A 16,552-nucleotide genomic window follows, 5' to 3' on the forward strand; every position below is an offset into this window, starting at 1 on the left:
CAATGTACCCTAATGCTACGTTGTATTGTTTATGATTTTTTTCTTTTTCAATAAAAGAGCAAGCGCCGGGGGGGGCAGCGGAGAGGAGCAGGGAAAGCAAGGTTGGTCTTAGGTTTGTACGCTCTCTCCGAAGCTTCTCCCCTTTGCGCAAAGCTCACAAAAGAGATCTCTGTCTAATGTTGTCTCTTTTTATGTGATTGTGCTTTGAGAAACTGTGTTTTGCAGGATACAATCTCAGGCACAGTTTAAGTGCCAGGTCCAGTTAGGGCAACGGACCTGACACTTGCAAATGATGATAATTGGCTAATAAACCGATTTTGATTACCAAGGCCACTGTTAGGGCCCCTTCACACATAATATGGTCAACGCCTGGTCGATTATGGCAAAACAGCGTGAGACAGTTCGAAATAGCGCACCATGAAACATTGTGCCAATGGGCAGGCGTGCACGAACCTGGTGCGAGAGTTCGTGCACGCGCCGGTCGGTGTCTTTTGAGCGGGAACAGTGCCAGGTGCAGCACATGGCACCGCTTATGTGGAAGAAATAAAAAAATAAATCCAGCTGGAATGTGTCGCGCTGCTTATGTGGAATAAATAAAAAAATAAAAACCAGCCAGTATCTATGGGACCACATCATGCCGCTTATGTGGAATAATTAAAAAAAAAGAAAAAAAACACCACCCACGGGACGCAAACTCATGCCATTCAAAAGCTCTGATTACCAGTCAGCGACTTTACCACTGAGCTACGGAGCTGTTCTTTGAAAGCTGCGGGAATCTGCCTCATATCAGGAAGGACATGGAAGTATGACAAAAAAGTTAAAATCACACACCATATAATTATTTATCAAGCATTCATATTTGTATTGCTCGCATTTATCAAGTGAGCAATACAAATATGATCCGTTCTGTTCCTCTGTAAAAGACCCTTGGACACAGACATATAGTAATGAAATGACAATGAATGAGAAGCAGTTCGCTCGTCTCATTCATGTCCACATTTGCTGGCTCGTCTCCAACCGGCCACGCGTCTGTGTCTTGTGGATGACGCGCCGCAGGACACCGCGTTATGTGGAACAGAGCTCACGTGGGTGACGTGACAGTGAGATCACCAGCTGCATGTTCTGATCTGACAGTCCGTTTCAAACTGGGAGCAGCTTGTCTGCACTCACTCGCTGCAGCACATCACCACAGTGATATATGTTTTTATTTATGTCTACTTGATAACAACAAACAGACACACGCACGTCACAGTGGGCAGTTGTTTGTCCATGTCCGTCCAAACACAGTACATGGTGCCCAGTTAGGATGTCCAGATCCACAGATTTCCACAGCCGGTTCAGTGGGAGGACACACCTGTCAGCTCTCAGCGCACACACCAAAGCCACACTCGTGCGGGACTTAGACAAATTTCTCTGTGAGTATGAGAGTCACTGTCTGCAGTCTGTTGTCATGTGAAGAGTGTGACTGGCCACACATTTTCTAAGTGCCATGCGAGCGGTGTTAGATGTTCATGCTTGTCACCTGGAATTTGGCCGGCACCTGCCGCGAGAGGGTGCGATGGGTTCGCACAGTGCATACTTTGTCTTTCAGGTGCTTGTGTGAGCAAACAGTTGTAGCAACAGGTGTACAAGGCATTGGAGGCAGGTATGACATTACATGGTTTGCACAAGATTCCTGTGTCATGTGCACTAAGTGTGCACTTCGTCCAAACTTCGCACTATGTGTGAAGTGGCCCTTACTGGAGTTGCGCACAGAACTGCGGCCAGCCCAGAGTGCAATACGGCAAGGAGCCAGGGGTTGTCTGTGCCCACACAGGTGCTGACCATGCTGGGCATCCTGGCATCAGGGGCATTCCAGTGTGAGCTGGCTGATCGGTCAGGCATGTGCCAGTCGTGTTCTTACTTGTGTGAAGCGCCTTGAGGCAACTTTGTTGTGATTTGGCACTATATAAATTAAATAAATTGAAATTGAAATCATTCTCTGAATACACGCTCATGTTGGATTGCACCATTTTCAAGTTCCTCTAACAACGCCATTGTTAGTGCCATTTCATGCATCACTTTGCGCGTGCTTTTATATCCAACCATATAATTGCAAACATGTGGGTGTGTTAATTGTTCATACAGTAAGTGTCTCTGATGTGCACATCACTCTGATAACTTCGTGTTTTCACACTATTAACAGTTCCCAGCATCACCCTTACATGTCTACAGTGGAACAATAGCTGCAGAAACATGTGTACGCCAACCTGCATTTTTGTGTGACGCACTGCACATTTCCACGGTCAAGTCACTTTTGATACATCTGCATGTGGACGTGGAGACAGTGGTGAAGGTTTTTTGTACATGAGGCCCCTGGTCTTTAATGCTTTATACAACCCCTGGCAAAAATTATGGAATCACCGGCCTCGGAGGATGTTCATTCAGTTGTTTAATTTTGTAGAAAAAAAGCAGATCACAGACATGACACAAAACTAAAGTCATTTCAAATGGCAACTTTCTGGCTTTAAGAAACACTATAAGAAATCGGGAACAAAAAATTGTGGCAGTCAGTAACGGTTACTTTTTTAGACCAAGCAGAGGAAAAAAAATATGGAATCACTCAATTCTGAGGAAAAAATTATGGAATCATGAAAAACAAAAGAATGTTCCAACACATCACTAGTATTTTGTTGCACCACCTCTGGCTTTTATAACAGCTTGCAGTCTCTGAGGCATGGACTTAATGAGTGACAGACAGTACTCTTCATCAATCTGGCTCCAACTTTCTCTGATTGCTGTTGCCAGATCAGCTTTGCAGGTTGGAGCCTTGTCATGGACCATTTTCTTCAACTTCCACCAAAGATTTTCAATTGGATTAAGATCCGGACTATTTGCAGGCCATGACATTGACCCTATGTGTCTTTTTGCAAGGAGTGTTTTCACAGTTTTTGCTCTATGGCAAGATGCATTATCATCTTGAAAAATTATTTCATCAATCAATCAATCAATTTTATTTATATAGCGCCAAATCACAACAAACAGTTACCCCAAGGCGCTTTACATTGTAAGGCAAGGCCATACAATAATTACGTAAAAACCCCAATGGTCAAAACGACCCCCTGTGAGCAAGCACTTGGCGACAGTGGGAAGGAAAAACTCCCTTTTAACAGGAAGAAACCTCCAGCGGAACCAGGCTCAGGGAGGGGCAGTCTTCTGCTGGGACTGGTTGGGGCTGAGGGAGAGAACCAGGAAAAAGACATGCTGTGGAGGGGAGCAGAGATCAATCACTAATGATTAAATGCAGAGTGGTGCATACAGAGCAAAAAGAGAAAGAAACACTCAGTGCATTATGGGAACCCCCCAGCAGTCTAAGTCTATAGCAGCATAACTAAGGGATGGTTCAGGGTCACCTGATCCAGCCCTAACTATAAGCTTTAGCAAAAAGGAAAGTTTTAAGCCTAATCTTAAAAGTAGAGAGGGTGTCTGTCTCCCTGATCCGAATTGGGAGCTGGTTCCACAGGAGAGGAACCTGAAAGCTGAAGGCTCTGCCTCCCATTCTACTCTTACAAACCCTAGGAACTACAAGTAAGCCTGCAGTCTGAGAGCGAAGCGCTCTATTGGGGTGATATGGTACTATGAGGTCCCTAAGATAAGAAGGGACCTGATTATTCAAAACCTTATAAGTAAGAAGAAGAATTTTAAATTCTATTCTAGAATTAACAGGAAGCCAATGAAGAGAGGCCAATATGGGTGAGATATGCTCTCTCCTTCTAGTCCCCGTCAGTACTCTAGCTGCAGCATTTTGAATTAACTGAAGGCTTTTCAGGGAACTTTTAGGACAACCTGATAATAATGAATTACAATAGTCCAGCCTAGAGGAAGTAAATGCATAAATTAGTTTTTCAGCATCACTCTGAGACAAGACCTTTCTAATTTTAGAGATATTGCGTAAATGCAAAAAAGCAGTCTTACATATTTGTTTAATATGCGCTTTGAATGACATATCCTGATCAAAATGACTCCAAGATTTCTCACAGTATTACTAGAGGTCAGGGTAATGCCATCCAGAGTAAGGATCTGGTTAGACACCATGTTTCTAAGATTTGTGGGGCCAAGTACAATAACTTCAGTTTTATCTGAGTTTAAAAGCAGGAAATTAGAGGTCGTCCATGTCTTTATGTCTGTAAGACAATCCTGCAGTTTAGCTAATTGGTGTGTATCCTCTGGCTTCATGGATAGATAAAGCTGGGTATCATCTGCGTAACAATGAAAATTTAAGCAATGCCGTCTAATAATACTGCCTAAGGGAAGCATGTATAAAGTGAATAAAATTGGTCCTAACACAGAACCTTGTGGAACTCCATAATTAACCTTAGTTTGTGAAGAAGATTCCCCATTTACATGAACAAATTGTAATCTATTAGATAAATATGATTCAAACCACCGCAGCACAGTGCCTTTAATACCTATGGCATGCTCTAATCTCTGTAATAAAATTTTATGGTCAACAGTATCAAAAGCAGCACTGAGGTCTAACAGAACAAGCACAGAGATGAGTCCACTGTCTGAGGCCATAAGAAGATCATTTGTAACCTTCACTAATGCTGTTTCTGTACTATGATGAATTCTAAAACCTGACTGAAACTCTTCAAATAGACCATTCCTCTGCAGATGATCAGTAAGCTGTTTTACAACTACCCTTTCAAGAATTTTTGAGAGAAAAGGAAGGTTGGAGATTGGCCTATAATTAGCTAAGATAGCTGGGTCAAGTGATGGCTTTTTAAGTAATGGTTTAATTACTGTCACCTTAAAAGCCTGTGGTACATAGCCAACTAATAAAGATAGATTGATCATATTTAAGATCGAAGCATTAAATAATGGTAGGGCTTCCTTGAGCAGCCTGGTAGGAATGGGGTCTAATAGACATGTTGATGGTTTGGATGAAGTAACTAATGAAAATAACTCAGACAGAACAATCTGAGAGAAAGAGTCTAACCAAATACCGGCATCACTGAAAGCAGCCAAAGATAACGATACGTCTTTGGGATGGTTATGAGTAATTTTTTCTCTAATAGTTAAATTTTATTAGCAAAGAAAGTCATGAAGTCATTACTAGTTAAAGTTAAAGGAATACTCGGCTCAATAGAGCTCTGACTCTTTGTCAGCCTGGCTACAGTGCTGAAAAGAAACCTGGGGTTGTTCTTAGTTTCTTCAATTAGTGATGAGTAGTAAGATGTCCTAGCTTTACGGAGGGCTTTTTTATAGAGCAACAGACTCTTTTTCCAAGCTAAGTGAAGATCTTCTAAATTAGTGAGACGCCATTTCCTCTCCAACTTACGGGTTATCTGCTTTAAGCTGCGAGTTTGTGAGTTATACCACGGAGTCAGGCACTTCTGATTTAAAGCTCTCTTTTTCAGAGGAGCTACAGCATCCAAAGTTGTCTTCAATGAGGATGTAAAACTATTGACGAGATACTCTATCTCACTTACAGAGTTTAGGTAGCTACTCTGCACTGTGTTGGTATATGGCATTAGGGAACATAAAGAAGGAAACATATCCTTAAACCTAGTTACAGCGCTTTCTGAAAGACTTCTAGTGTAATGAAACTTATTCCCCACTGCTGGGTAGTACATCAGAGTAAATGTAAATGTTATTAAGAAATGATCAGACAGAAGGGAGTTTTCAGGGAATACTGTTAAGTCTTCAATTTCCATACCATAAGTCAGAACAAGATCTAAGATATGATTAAAGTGGTGGGTGGACTCATTTACATTTTGAGCAAAGCCAATTGAGTCTAATAATAGATTAAATGCAGTGTTGAGGCTGTCATTCTCAGCATCTGTGTGGATGTTAAAATCGCCCACTATAATTATCTTATCTGAGCTAAGCACTAAGTCAGACAAAAGTTCTGAAAATTCACAGAGAAACTCACAGTAACGACCAGGAGGACGATAGATAACAACAAATAAAGCTGTTTTTTTGGGACTTCCAATTTGGATGGACAAGACTAAGAGTCAAGCTTTCAAATGAATTAAAGCTCTGTCTGGGTTTTTGATTAATTAATAAGCTGGAATGGAAGATTGCTGATAATCCTCCGCCTCGGCCCATGCTACGAGCGTTCTGGCAATTAGTGTGACTCGGGGGTGTTGACTCATTTAAACTAACATATTCATCCTGCTGTAACCAGGTTTCTGTAAGGCAGAATAAATCAATATGTTGATCAATTATTATATCATTTACTAACAGGGACTTAGAAGAGAGAGACCTAATGTTTAATAGACCACATTTAACTGTTTTAGTCTGTGGTGCAGTTGAAGGTGCTATATTATTTTTTCTTTTTGAATTTTTATGCTTAAATACATTTTTGCTGGTTATTGGTAGTCTGGGAGCAGGCACCGTCTCTACGGGGATGGGGTAATGAGGGGATGGCAGGGGGAGAGAAGCTGCAGAGAGGTGTGTAAGACTACAACTCTGCTTCCTGGTCCCAACCCTGGATAGTCACGGTTTGGAGGATTTAAGAAAATTGGCCAGATTTCTAGAAATGAGAGCTGCTCCATCCAAAGTGGGATGGATGCCGTCTCTCCTAACAAGACCAGGTTTTCCCCAGAAGCTTTGCCAATTATCTATGAAGCCCACCTCATTTTTTGGACACCACTCAGACAGCCAGCAATTCAAGGAGAACATGCGGCTAAACATGTCACTCCCGGTCCGATTGGGGAGGGGCCCAGAGAAATCCCCAAAACATCCTTTCAATTGACGGGATAAGAAAAGTGTCCAAAATATCAACGTAAACTTGTGCATTTATTGATGATATAATCACAGCCATCTCCCCAGTGCCTTTACCTGACATGCAGCCCCATATCATCAATGACTGTGGAAATTTACATGTTCTCTTCAGGCAGTCATCTTTATAAATCTCATTGGAACGGCACCAAACAAAAGTTCCAGCATCATCACCTAATGCAGATTCGAGATTCATCACTGAATATGACTTTAATCCAGTCATCCACAGTCCACGATTGCTTTTCCTTAGCCCATTGTAACCTTGTTTTTTCTGTTTAGGTGTTAATGATGGCTTTTGTTTAGCTTTTCTGTATGTAAATCCCATTTCCTTTAGGCGGTTTCTTACAGTTCGGTCACAGACGTTGACTCCAGTTTCCTCCCATTCGTTCCTCATTTATTTTGTTGTGCATTTTCGATTTTTGAGACATATTGCTTTAAGTTTTCTGTCTTGACACTTTGATGTCTTCCAGGTCTACCAGTATGTTTGCCTTTAACAACCTTCCCATGTTGTTTGTATTTGGTCCAAAGTTTAGACACAGCTGACTGTGAACAACAACATCTTTTGCAACATTGCGTGATGATTTACCCTCTTTTAAGAGTTTGATAATCCTCTCCTTTGTTTCAATTGACATCTCTTGTGTTGGAGCCATGATTCATGTCAGTCCACTTGGTGCAACAGCTCTCCAAGGTGTGATCACTCCTTTTTAGATGTAGACTAACGAGTAGATCTGATTTGATGCAGGTGTTAGTTTTGGGGATGGAAATTTACAGGGTGATTCCATAATTTATTCCTCAGAATTAAGTGAGTCCATATTTTTTTTCCCTCTGCTTGGTCTAAAAAAGTAACCGTTACTGACTGCCACAATTTTTTTTCCTGATTTCTTATAGTGTTTCTTAAAGCCAGAAAGTTGCCATTTGAAATGACTTTAGTTTGTGTCATGTCTGTGATCTGCTTTTTTTCTACAAAATTAAACAACTGAATGAACATCCTCCGAGGCCGGTGATTTCATAATTTTTGCCAGGGGTTGTACATTCCTGCCAACATCCCTTTTTCAGAATATGTCTTCAGATGTAAAAGTTTCTTTTCCAGTTTAGACCCAAACTTTAAACAAGCAAACAAACAACCTAGAGCACCACACTAGCAGAGTGCAAACCTGCACCAGCACCAGTTTTCAATCTCACAAAATTTTACCTTGGAAAAAATTTTCAAGGTCAAAGTCCTGTTAGAAGTGGCTTTTCATAAGCTAAAGTAGATGTGATCAAATGTCAGGAGTTTGTATTTAGTTCATACACTTGAATAGAAGTTTTTTGTGGTGTTTTAAGTCAAGCCTTAAAGCCTATTTTTATTCTCTTTCTTATGAATACTTTTTATTTGTTTTATCTGTTTTATTCTTTTACTTCTGTTTTTAATTATGTTTTTGAATTTTTATTTATTTATTTTAATTTTTTATGTTGAACTGTTCTATGTGAGGCACCTTGAGACGGATTTTGTTGTGATTTGGCGCTTTATAAGCTGATTGAATTGAAATTGAATTGAAATTGAACATTTTATTGAGTCTTAAAGTAAATAAATATGAAATTGGTCACTGGATCCTTAAACTCTGGACCTAAATAAAATCTACATGGTGAATCCTTGATCTCTGGACATAAATAGGAATAAACAAAATCTGTAGCTATTGTCAAAAGCATTTCCTTTCAGACATTATTGGTATAAATGTCTCTCCATACATCTGAGCTGAGCTCTTCCAGCTGGCTGCACTGAACATCAAGGTGTAATTTATAAAGAATACAGCACGTCTCATTTTGGGAGGAAAAAAACGTTTTAGTGGATTGTAGTTTCTTGTCTAGCGGAAATTCCTTTTGAAGTTATTAATATACTCTGTCTCGGCAGAGAGAGCCACGCAGCGTTTGGAGCTGTGCCAACGGAACGGAAGACGATTCTCGTTTCTTGACTGCAACAAGACAAGAGTCCCAGTTAGTGACTTTAATACACACAAAAGTGACACGGTATTTTAATGGCTTTGAGAGGAGTTAAGAAGCGGACTTGCCGTTCTGGAGAGCAGCAAATCAAAGAACCAACGAACTAGTGGATCGAAGCATTGCTTCAATGGTTCACGCATCAAAGTGGAGTCGCGCTGCAGAAACGGTTGATTACAGACCCGCTGCAGACCAAACCCTGAATATCTGTAAGACTATTTGCACGTCCGTATGACTCTGAAACTTGGAAAATCCATATAATTTATGGACAATCCGTATAGGTTGACATGTATGCATGAGTGATTAAGGCACTTTTGATTGAGAGATATTGCAAAATGTACACCAAATGGGCTTTTCAATATTAAATTCAAATGCCCACAAAATCCACAACCCAGAGCCGCAGACCGAACGTTCCACCCCTAAAAACTGGTCCACCCTGCCTCCAATGCGCATGCGTCATTTCGAAGTTCACCAGCTGGTCTCCGAAAGAGTCTCCTCACCCAAAGTGATCAAATGGATTAATGGGATTATTAACCACCAGATGACAAGATAAAACCTCTCAAATAATTCTAAAGTCAATTTTAAGCACAAACAAGGCCATTTTAAGCAGAAATGAAGTGATACTCGGTGACGCTTTTAAATGACGACACGCAGTGAACGCATCAGCTAGCAGCTCATGTACCTGCAGTGCTCTGATCGCTTCCTTTGTCTTTTATGATAAAATAATGCTGAATTTTTGTGGAAATGTTTGTTGTACAAAAGCTTCAGATATCTGTCGCTGAGACAGATGATGACTGAGACTGATGACTCAAAATTTTAAAATGCTCTAATCATGTTGAAAACTATACCACATTGTTTGTCTGATCATAACGATTCCAAAAAGGTATAGTTTGGACTATCTATGACTGAATGTAAAAACAGCAAAAATGGTGACAAAGTCAGTTTCAGTTTGTACAGGTGTCAAAAGTTAACGTTGGTCCAATCAAGGTAAAAAGTGATGCAAATTATTGGTTGAAATAAAAGGATTCAAAAATGGAATAGTTTTGACTATGTTGAATGCTTGGTCTCCAAAGTAAAGCTCAAACACGTTTGACATCCACTGGATTCTATGACATGTGACATATGTTACCCCATAACATGATAATGAAGTACAGTGGTCCCTCGTTTATCGCAGGAGTTACATTCTAAAAATAACCCGCGGTAGGCGAAATCCGCGAAGTGGTCAGCGTTATTTTTTACAATCATTACAGATGTTTTAAGGCTGTAAAACCCATCACTACACACTTTATACACTTTTCTCAAACAGGCATTAACATTTTCTCACTTTTCTCTCCTGTGTAAACACTCAAAGTTCAAACCTTAGTAGAAAAATAAGTCCAGCATTATAAGAATGAAACCAAAGATCAAAACCTGTTTTCAGGCCCAAACATTTGTTTAAGAAATAAAAATAGAACATTTTCCTATAAATAATTATGATGGCTTTTAGAACTAACAAATTTAATTTTAATGATCAACCTATGAGGTTGGACACATAAGAAATTATTAATATTGACTGACCAGTATTTCACAGTTCCTCTGATCGTGCCTCTTCGTCCTGGCGCCGCTCCGCTGTCGCATCTTTTTCCACTAAGTGTCACCTCGGTGCAGGTGTCTTTTTCCGAGTGAAGAACACAGTTATGGGTATTTGTTGGCGCTCTTTTTTCTTCTGGGTGAGAAGATTATAAACAGGCACACGCAGAACACAATGCGCGTACTCTTTCTTCGCTCACTGCCTCTGGTGTTACCGTTGCGGGACAGATGCGGGACCCGCAAAGAATCCAAGTCATTAAAAGATACAAACCTCTCTCAGTGGCCACGGAGCTCTGCGGCTGTGGTTACTGAGACCATGCAGAGCTGCGGATTTTTCCGCAAGAATTCTATCCTTGCGGGCTGCAGGGAGCACTCTGCATCAAAACAGCGAGCGTAGTCTCTGGAGCTGTTGCCAGATTTTGGCCGCAACTCCACACAGCAGACAGTGGGGCGGTGTGAGTGGCCCGCAGACGGGCTCGGTAAGTGCATCGGAGGCAGTGAGAGCAATCGAGGTGACGACGGGCTTGCCTGATGAGGAAGCAGAACACAATGTGCTGTTAAAAAAGAAGAAGCATGCAAAATTGCACTAAAAAAATCCTCGAAACTGCGAGGCCGCGAAAGATGAACCGCGTTATAGGGAGGGACCACTGTATAACAAATGGTGCAAACTATTCCTTTGTAAAATGCCATTAACTCTGTAATCTGAATCACATCTGCATTAAACTTTGTCAGTCGATAAAAGATACCATCCTCCATAATGCTCTCAAATATGAAAGAAATTTGATCTTTCAAGATTTTCCTGACTTTGACCTATGACCTTGAAAATGGAATCAGTTCTTACCTTTCAGGCTATGAATCTTCAGTAAAAGTTTCATAACGAAATATCAAGAAATTGTGGGCTCCAGGCTGTTCACAAACAAACAAACAGGGGCAAAAACATAACCTCCTCCAACCTTGTTGGTGGAGGTAACAAACAAACACATAACTATGACACATTCGGTCATGGGCAAGGGCCCTGAAATGATATTGTTGCAAGTTGTAAGTTTATTAATGCATTTGACTCATTCTGTTTGGAACTTTTTGTAAAATCATACTTTCCATACTTTCTAAACAATAACTTGACATATTTTATGCAAACAGTGGCAGTTTTTGATACGGGCCATGCAGGCCATTGCTCTGGGCAGCATTTATGGAGGGGCGACACCATGGAGACAGGCACTTGGAAAAAAAAAAACAACAGGTCCACCGCAAAATGGTTTTCTTGTCACTGTGTGTAGAATTGGCAAATTGGCGCCCCCTGTAGGCAGCTGCAGGTGCCCCTGCTTGCTGAAGCAGTGAGATGATGGTGAAAGGACAGTTCATCTCTGGGTTTCTCTAATGAGACGGACAAGTTGGGGAGGGGGGTTCGTGGACAAAAGTCAATGACACCTCGACTTTCTTCCAAATAACGCACATCTCATTCATAACATTATAAATACAGGCTTATAATTCCTGCATGTTTTCTGAATTGTATGACATGTCCTGCCGCACACGGAGAGGATTCAGCTTCATCCCGAGCTGGGCGCCACTGAATTCTCTCCGTGTGCAGCAGGAAACTGGACAGGCGCTCACCTCCCTTTGGCTCGTCCACTTAGGACACAGCACAGATTTGCGCCACATTTCTCTGTGGATCACGCAGCAAACAAGGTAGGCAACCAGTTATTAAAATAAAAGGCATTTGAAAGCAGACAGACAAGGTGTAAGAACGGATTTGAATCTGTCCACTTGTGGAAAAACAGTTTTCAAAAAGGACAGCCTGCCAATTTTTAAAGACGGCTTAGAACTTATGCTGTGTTCACATGACTAGCTGAAGTGACTGAATCTGACCTTTTTTTGTGCCTGCAAGAGTGTGTTTTTACAATAATTTTCTTTTTGTTGTCATGTAAAAAGTAAGATCCTTCCACTGCTCCCTTGTTTGCACTCGGGGTCGCCACAGCAAATCCAAGGTGGATCTGCATGTTGAATTGGCACAAGTTTTATGCCTGATGCCAACCCTGATGCAACTCCACATTACATGGAGAAATGTGGCAGGGGTGGGATTTGAACCCGGAACCTTCTGAACTGAAACCAAGCACCGATTTTGTTTGTCATTTACACTGACAAAATAATAATAATTATTATTATAAATGAAATGATAATGATAATTTAAAATTAGACTTATCATCATAATTAACTGGTTTATTTAATGTTGAAAAAGAATCACATTTGATTTCATTGGCATGGGAACGCTAGTAACATTTCAGTTTAAATTTTTGTTTGATCCACAGATGAAGACCAAAAACTGTGAGGAAAAAAAAGGCATATACTACATGATCAAATTTCTGTCAAACCTAAAACCTTTGCAGATTAGTTAATGTGAAGTATTTACACATTTAGCCTAATATGTACAAACATCAAGCTAAATATTTAGCTAAATGTTGAGACAAATATGTACCTTAATAAAAGAGCTAATTGTTCCTCCCTGAAAAACAGATTAATAAAGTATCTAATGTAAGGGCATGTTTATTCAAACTTGCAATTCATGGATTTGTTTTTGGAGTAATATTGTAGCCTGTGGGTTTTTGATGTCAATTTCAATAGCAATTTCAGGAGCATTTCTAAAATATTAATATAATAATTTAAAAATGGCTGTTTGTGCAAACTTCTGTTTTGTTTTTTTTTGTTTGTTTGTTTTTTTAGGTGGGTGGGTGGGGGTGGGGGCTCTCGGACAGAGTGTCACCCAGGAAGTTATTCAGTGTAGAACTGCCATTGTATGCAAATATTAAATATCAACTTAAAATGAAAAATTCTCAGCTAGCCCTTACATTATAATAGATTTATATGAATTTGCTTATTATTCCATCCACATACTTGATTTTCTCATAACGGGTGTGACCTGTTTATTTTTTCTATCACAGACTTGGCCTTGAACAATCCCAATATCCTCCAGGCCTGTTGTAATTTATGCATAGTAATAATGGCTTTTTCAGCTGTGGGGCTGAATGATGATGTCAGAACGACGGCTGTGTCAGCCACATTCTCTGACTCAGTCTGCAGTGAATAACTTCAGCCACCATTTTACCACTCAGCCGCCTGAATACAGCGCACTGACAGGGAGCCGTTCCGAATGATCCGTTTCTTTGTTCCTAATGACGTCAGTGACAGCTCCTCATTTATTAACAGGATCTATAAAACAACCTCCATCGTAAAATTGTGACAGATATCAATAGATGATGATGATGTTTGTGCATTCTCTCTCTCTCTCTCTCTCTCACACACACACACACACACACACACACACACACACACATATATGAACATGTAACATGACGCACTCGGTGACTCATTTGACAGCATCCAGTCCTATTGGATCAGTTAGAAAGTGGTTGTGAGTTTGAGGATGCCGGTGCAGGTTATGGTGTGGTTGTACCTCATAGTAGCTCTGCACGGCATTGATGAATGCCTCATCGGCCACAATTTGTGTGTCTCCGTTGAGGAAAGCCTGGAAGCGATCCTTGGTCTGCTGAAGCTGCTGTTTGGATATCTGTGGGAGAACATGACAAACAGAGGACATCTCAGCAATAACACCCATGCAAGAAAAAAAAGTGCTACTTTAAGTACTGACAACGTCGCTCAGTTTTTCAACTGTTTATTGATGCAAAAGAGCAAACAGACGTGCTCTAACATCCTTTTCCCCAGAAACCTTCTAAGGGCACCTGGGAGATGTAAACCCTCCAGGGTGTCTACAAGTTGACACCTACAAGTCTTTTTAGGTCATGCTTTGAGTCAACAGTAAGAAAGACTTGGGACTAAATGCATACAGTATACTAGGAGCAACAACATGCTCCCTAATCTTTGAGCTTCTTGTGCTATTATTCAGACCTAAAACCACATAGCAGATACTGTTTCTGCTGGGGGTGGGCAGTACATTAGTGTCACAGTCATCTTCACAGTGATAAATGGACTGCATTTATGGGTGATTCTTAGACTACGGGCACTTATTATGTCCTTTGATCATATTGTATGAAAAACATAAAAAAGGGGAAATTTCCACACTTTTATAGTTATCTTTACAATGAAAGTGTGTTAAGAAATTGTTCTAGTAGTCTATGATGACTTTTTCACCTTTTTTCAGCATCATTATATACAAATATTGCCGTTTTGTGCTTGTCCCACACCCAGACTTTTGATCTTCAATGATAAAAATGAATGGTAAAGAAACGTTTTTTCTAATGTTTTAAAATATCTCTGAATAAAATATAAGTAAAATAATCAAAACATAATTGGGGTATTCAATGTCATAAAACTGTTGTGATTTTTTTAAACAAAATGTAGTTGTCCCACACTATTGCCGTAATTTCCACCACAACACTGTAATGTCCCTTTAAACAGTTTGTATGAAAGATTGTTTGGGTAGTTTCTATGGAGATAAACAGTGACATCAGAGCACATGTATATAGCGCCAAATCACAACAAAGGGTTACCCAAAGGTGCTTTATATTGTAAGGCAATGGTGTGGTGGAAATTACATTTACAAGGCCAATAGTGCCCGTAGTTAAAGAATCACCCTTATATAGCACTTTTCCATCTGCATCAGATGCTCAAAGCACTTTACAATAATGCCTCACATTCACCCCGATGTGCTCACTGCACACTGGGAGCAACTAGGGGATTAAGGACCTTGCCCAAGGGCCCTTAGTGATTTTCTGGTCAGGCTGGGATTTCAACCAAGGATCCTCTGGTCTCAAGCCCAACGCTTAACCACTAGACCATCACCTCCCTCATATCATGGTGCACCATGATATGGATTGTGCAATACCGCCAACAGCTTTTCCCCTATAAATGTCCAGAACCCCCGCTAGACCAGAAATAGATTTTTAATGATGCCAATGGAAATCAAAAACTTGGCACAGCTCTTATCAGCTGATGGAGGTGGTGTATGTGGCCATTAATAATTTTTTCCTGCTCTGCTGACATGAGTCAAAACACTTGCTAAACACTTTTCTTATAGAGTATCTGGCTATAGTCATTTTGACATGAAGATGTAATGGTCAAGGAAATATGGTTAAACTGTGATTGTGTTCTGTGGACCAGTGGATCGTTGCGCTGCACACACGTTAGGGCAATAGGGGATTAAAGGCCTTGCCCAAGGGTCTTTAGTGATTTTCCAGTCAGGCAGGGATTTGAACCTATGATCTTCTGGACTCAAGCCCAACACCTTAACCACTAGATAATCCACCTTAAACTCTTGCTCAAATAGGATAAATATTAAAAGGGTCATATAATGCAAAACCAGTAATACTGTGATATAATACTGTCACTGGCCAAAAAAAAAAGAAATAATAGAATATCACATTTAGGCTGTATCATCCACTCAGTAGGACTGACTTTTAAATTACTACATTATGGCTCAGCACTACAGTCATATTCAAGGCTTGCATAACTCCGCCCCTTAACCAACTGTCAATCTTTTTCCCGAAACTTATTTTCCAACATTGTGAATAAAAGCCCATGATCTGGAGTCTTCCATTGAGTGATTCTGGCTGAAGAAGCAACTGAGTGATCTACCAACCACATCACTGTCAGCTGTAAACAGCTCCAGTGACCATTTGAAGTCATGGTCACCTGAAGCCTAAATCACATCGTCTGCATAGAAAAGACACAACTCTAATATCACCCAAATGGATTCTGCAGACCTCAGCTGCACTTTCATATCCTGTCTAAAAATATCCAAAACAGAACAGATGACAGGGGACATCCCTTCCAGAAAACAATAGCCAAAATGAAAATCCCTGATTAAGGACTAAGAACACAGAACAGATGGTTCAAAACAGTCAAAGCCATGAAATCATGCGATGGTATCACTTTTGTTGTTTCGGACACAAGTTGAATGAATATGACATTCACTGCAAATAATACAAATATGTTATTGCCAATGTAACAGTCTAAGGAAAAGCAGTAAGTAATTTGAAACCCTCATTTATTGTTGATCAGTATCAGAGAGAATCTGGACTAGATTTATTATTATGGCAGCTGGGAAGACATTTTCTCTCGTCAGAACACCATGTGCCAGATCATTTCATGTACAATTGTAGAAATACAGGAGGGAATGCCTTTTTAACACATCTTAAAATTCTGAACTTTTCCATGGGAGTAACAAAGGTGAATAGAATTAGGAAAGGGCATATCAAAGGGGCATTAGAGTCAAGAGACAAAATCAGAG

General features: G+C 40.4%; 1 protein-coding gene across 19 annotated transcripts in view; it reads right to left on the reverse strand.

Moving 5' to 3' along the window:
* cadpsb (Ca2+-dependent activator protein for secretion b) overlaps nucleotides 1–16,552 on the reverse strand; it is a 262,642-nt gene that overhangs the window by 196,603 nt on the left and 49,487 nt on the right. For all 19 annotated transcript variants that reach the window (XM_034166408.1, XM_034166409.1, XM_034166397.1 and 16 more), the window contains exon 2: nucleotides 13,760–13,873. In XM_034166408.1, the coding sequence (XP_034022299.1) occupies nucleotides 13,760–13,873 (114 nt within the window). The remainder of the gene's footprint in view (nucleotides 1–13,759; nucleotides 13,874–16,552) is intronic.

Source organism: Thalassophryne amazonica, chromosome 3 (assembly GCF_902500255.1).
Source record: "Thalassophryne amazonica chromosome 3, fThaAma1.1, whole genome shotgun sequence".
In the NCBI taxonomy this organism is placed as follows: Eukaryota; Metazoa; Chordata; class Actinopteri; order Batrachoidiformes; family Batrachoididae; genus Thalassophryne; species Thalassophryne amazonica.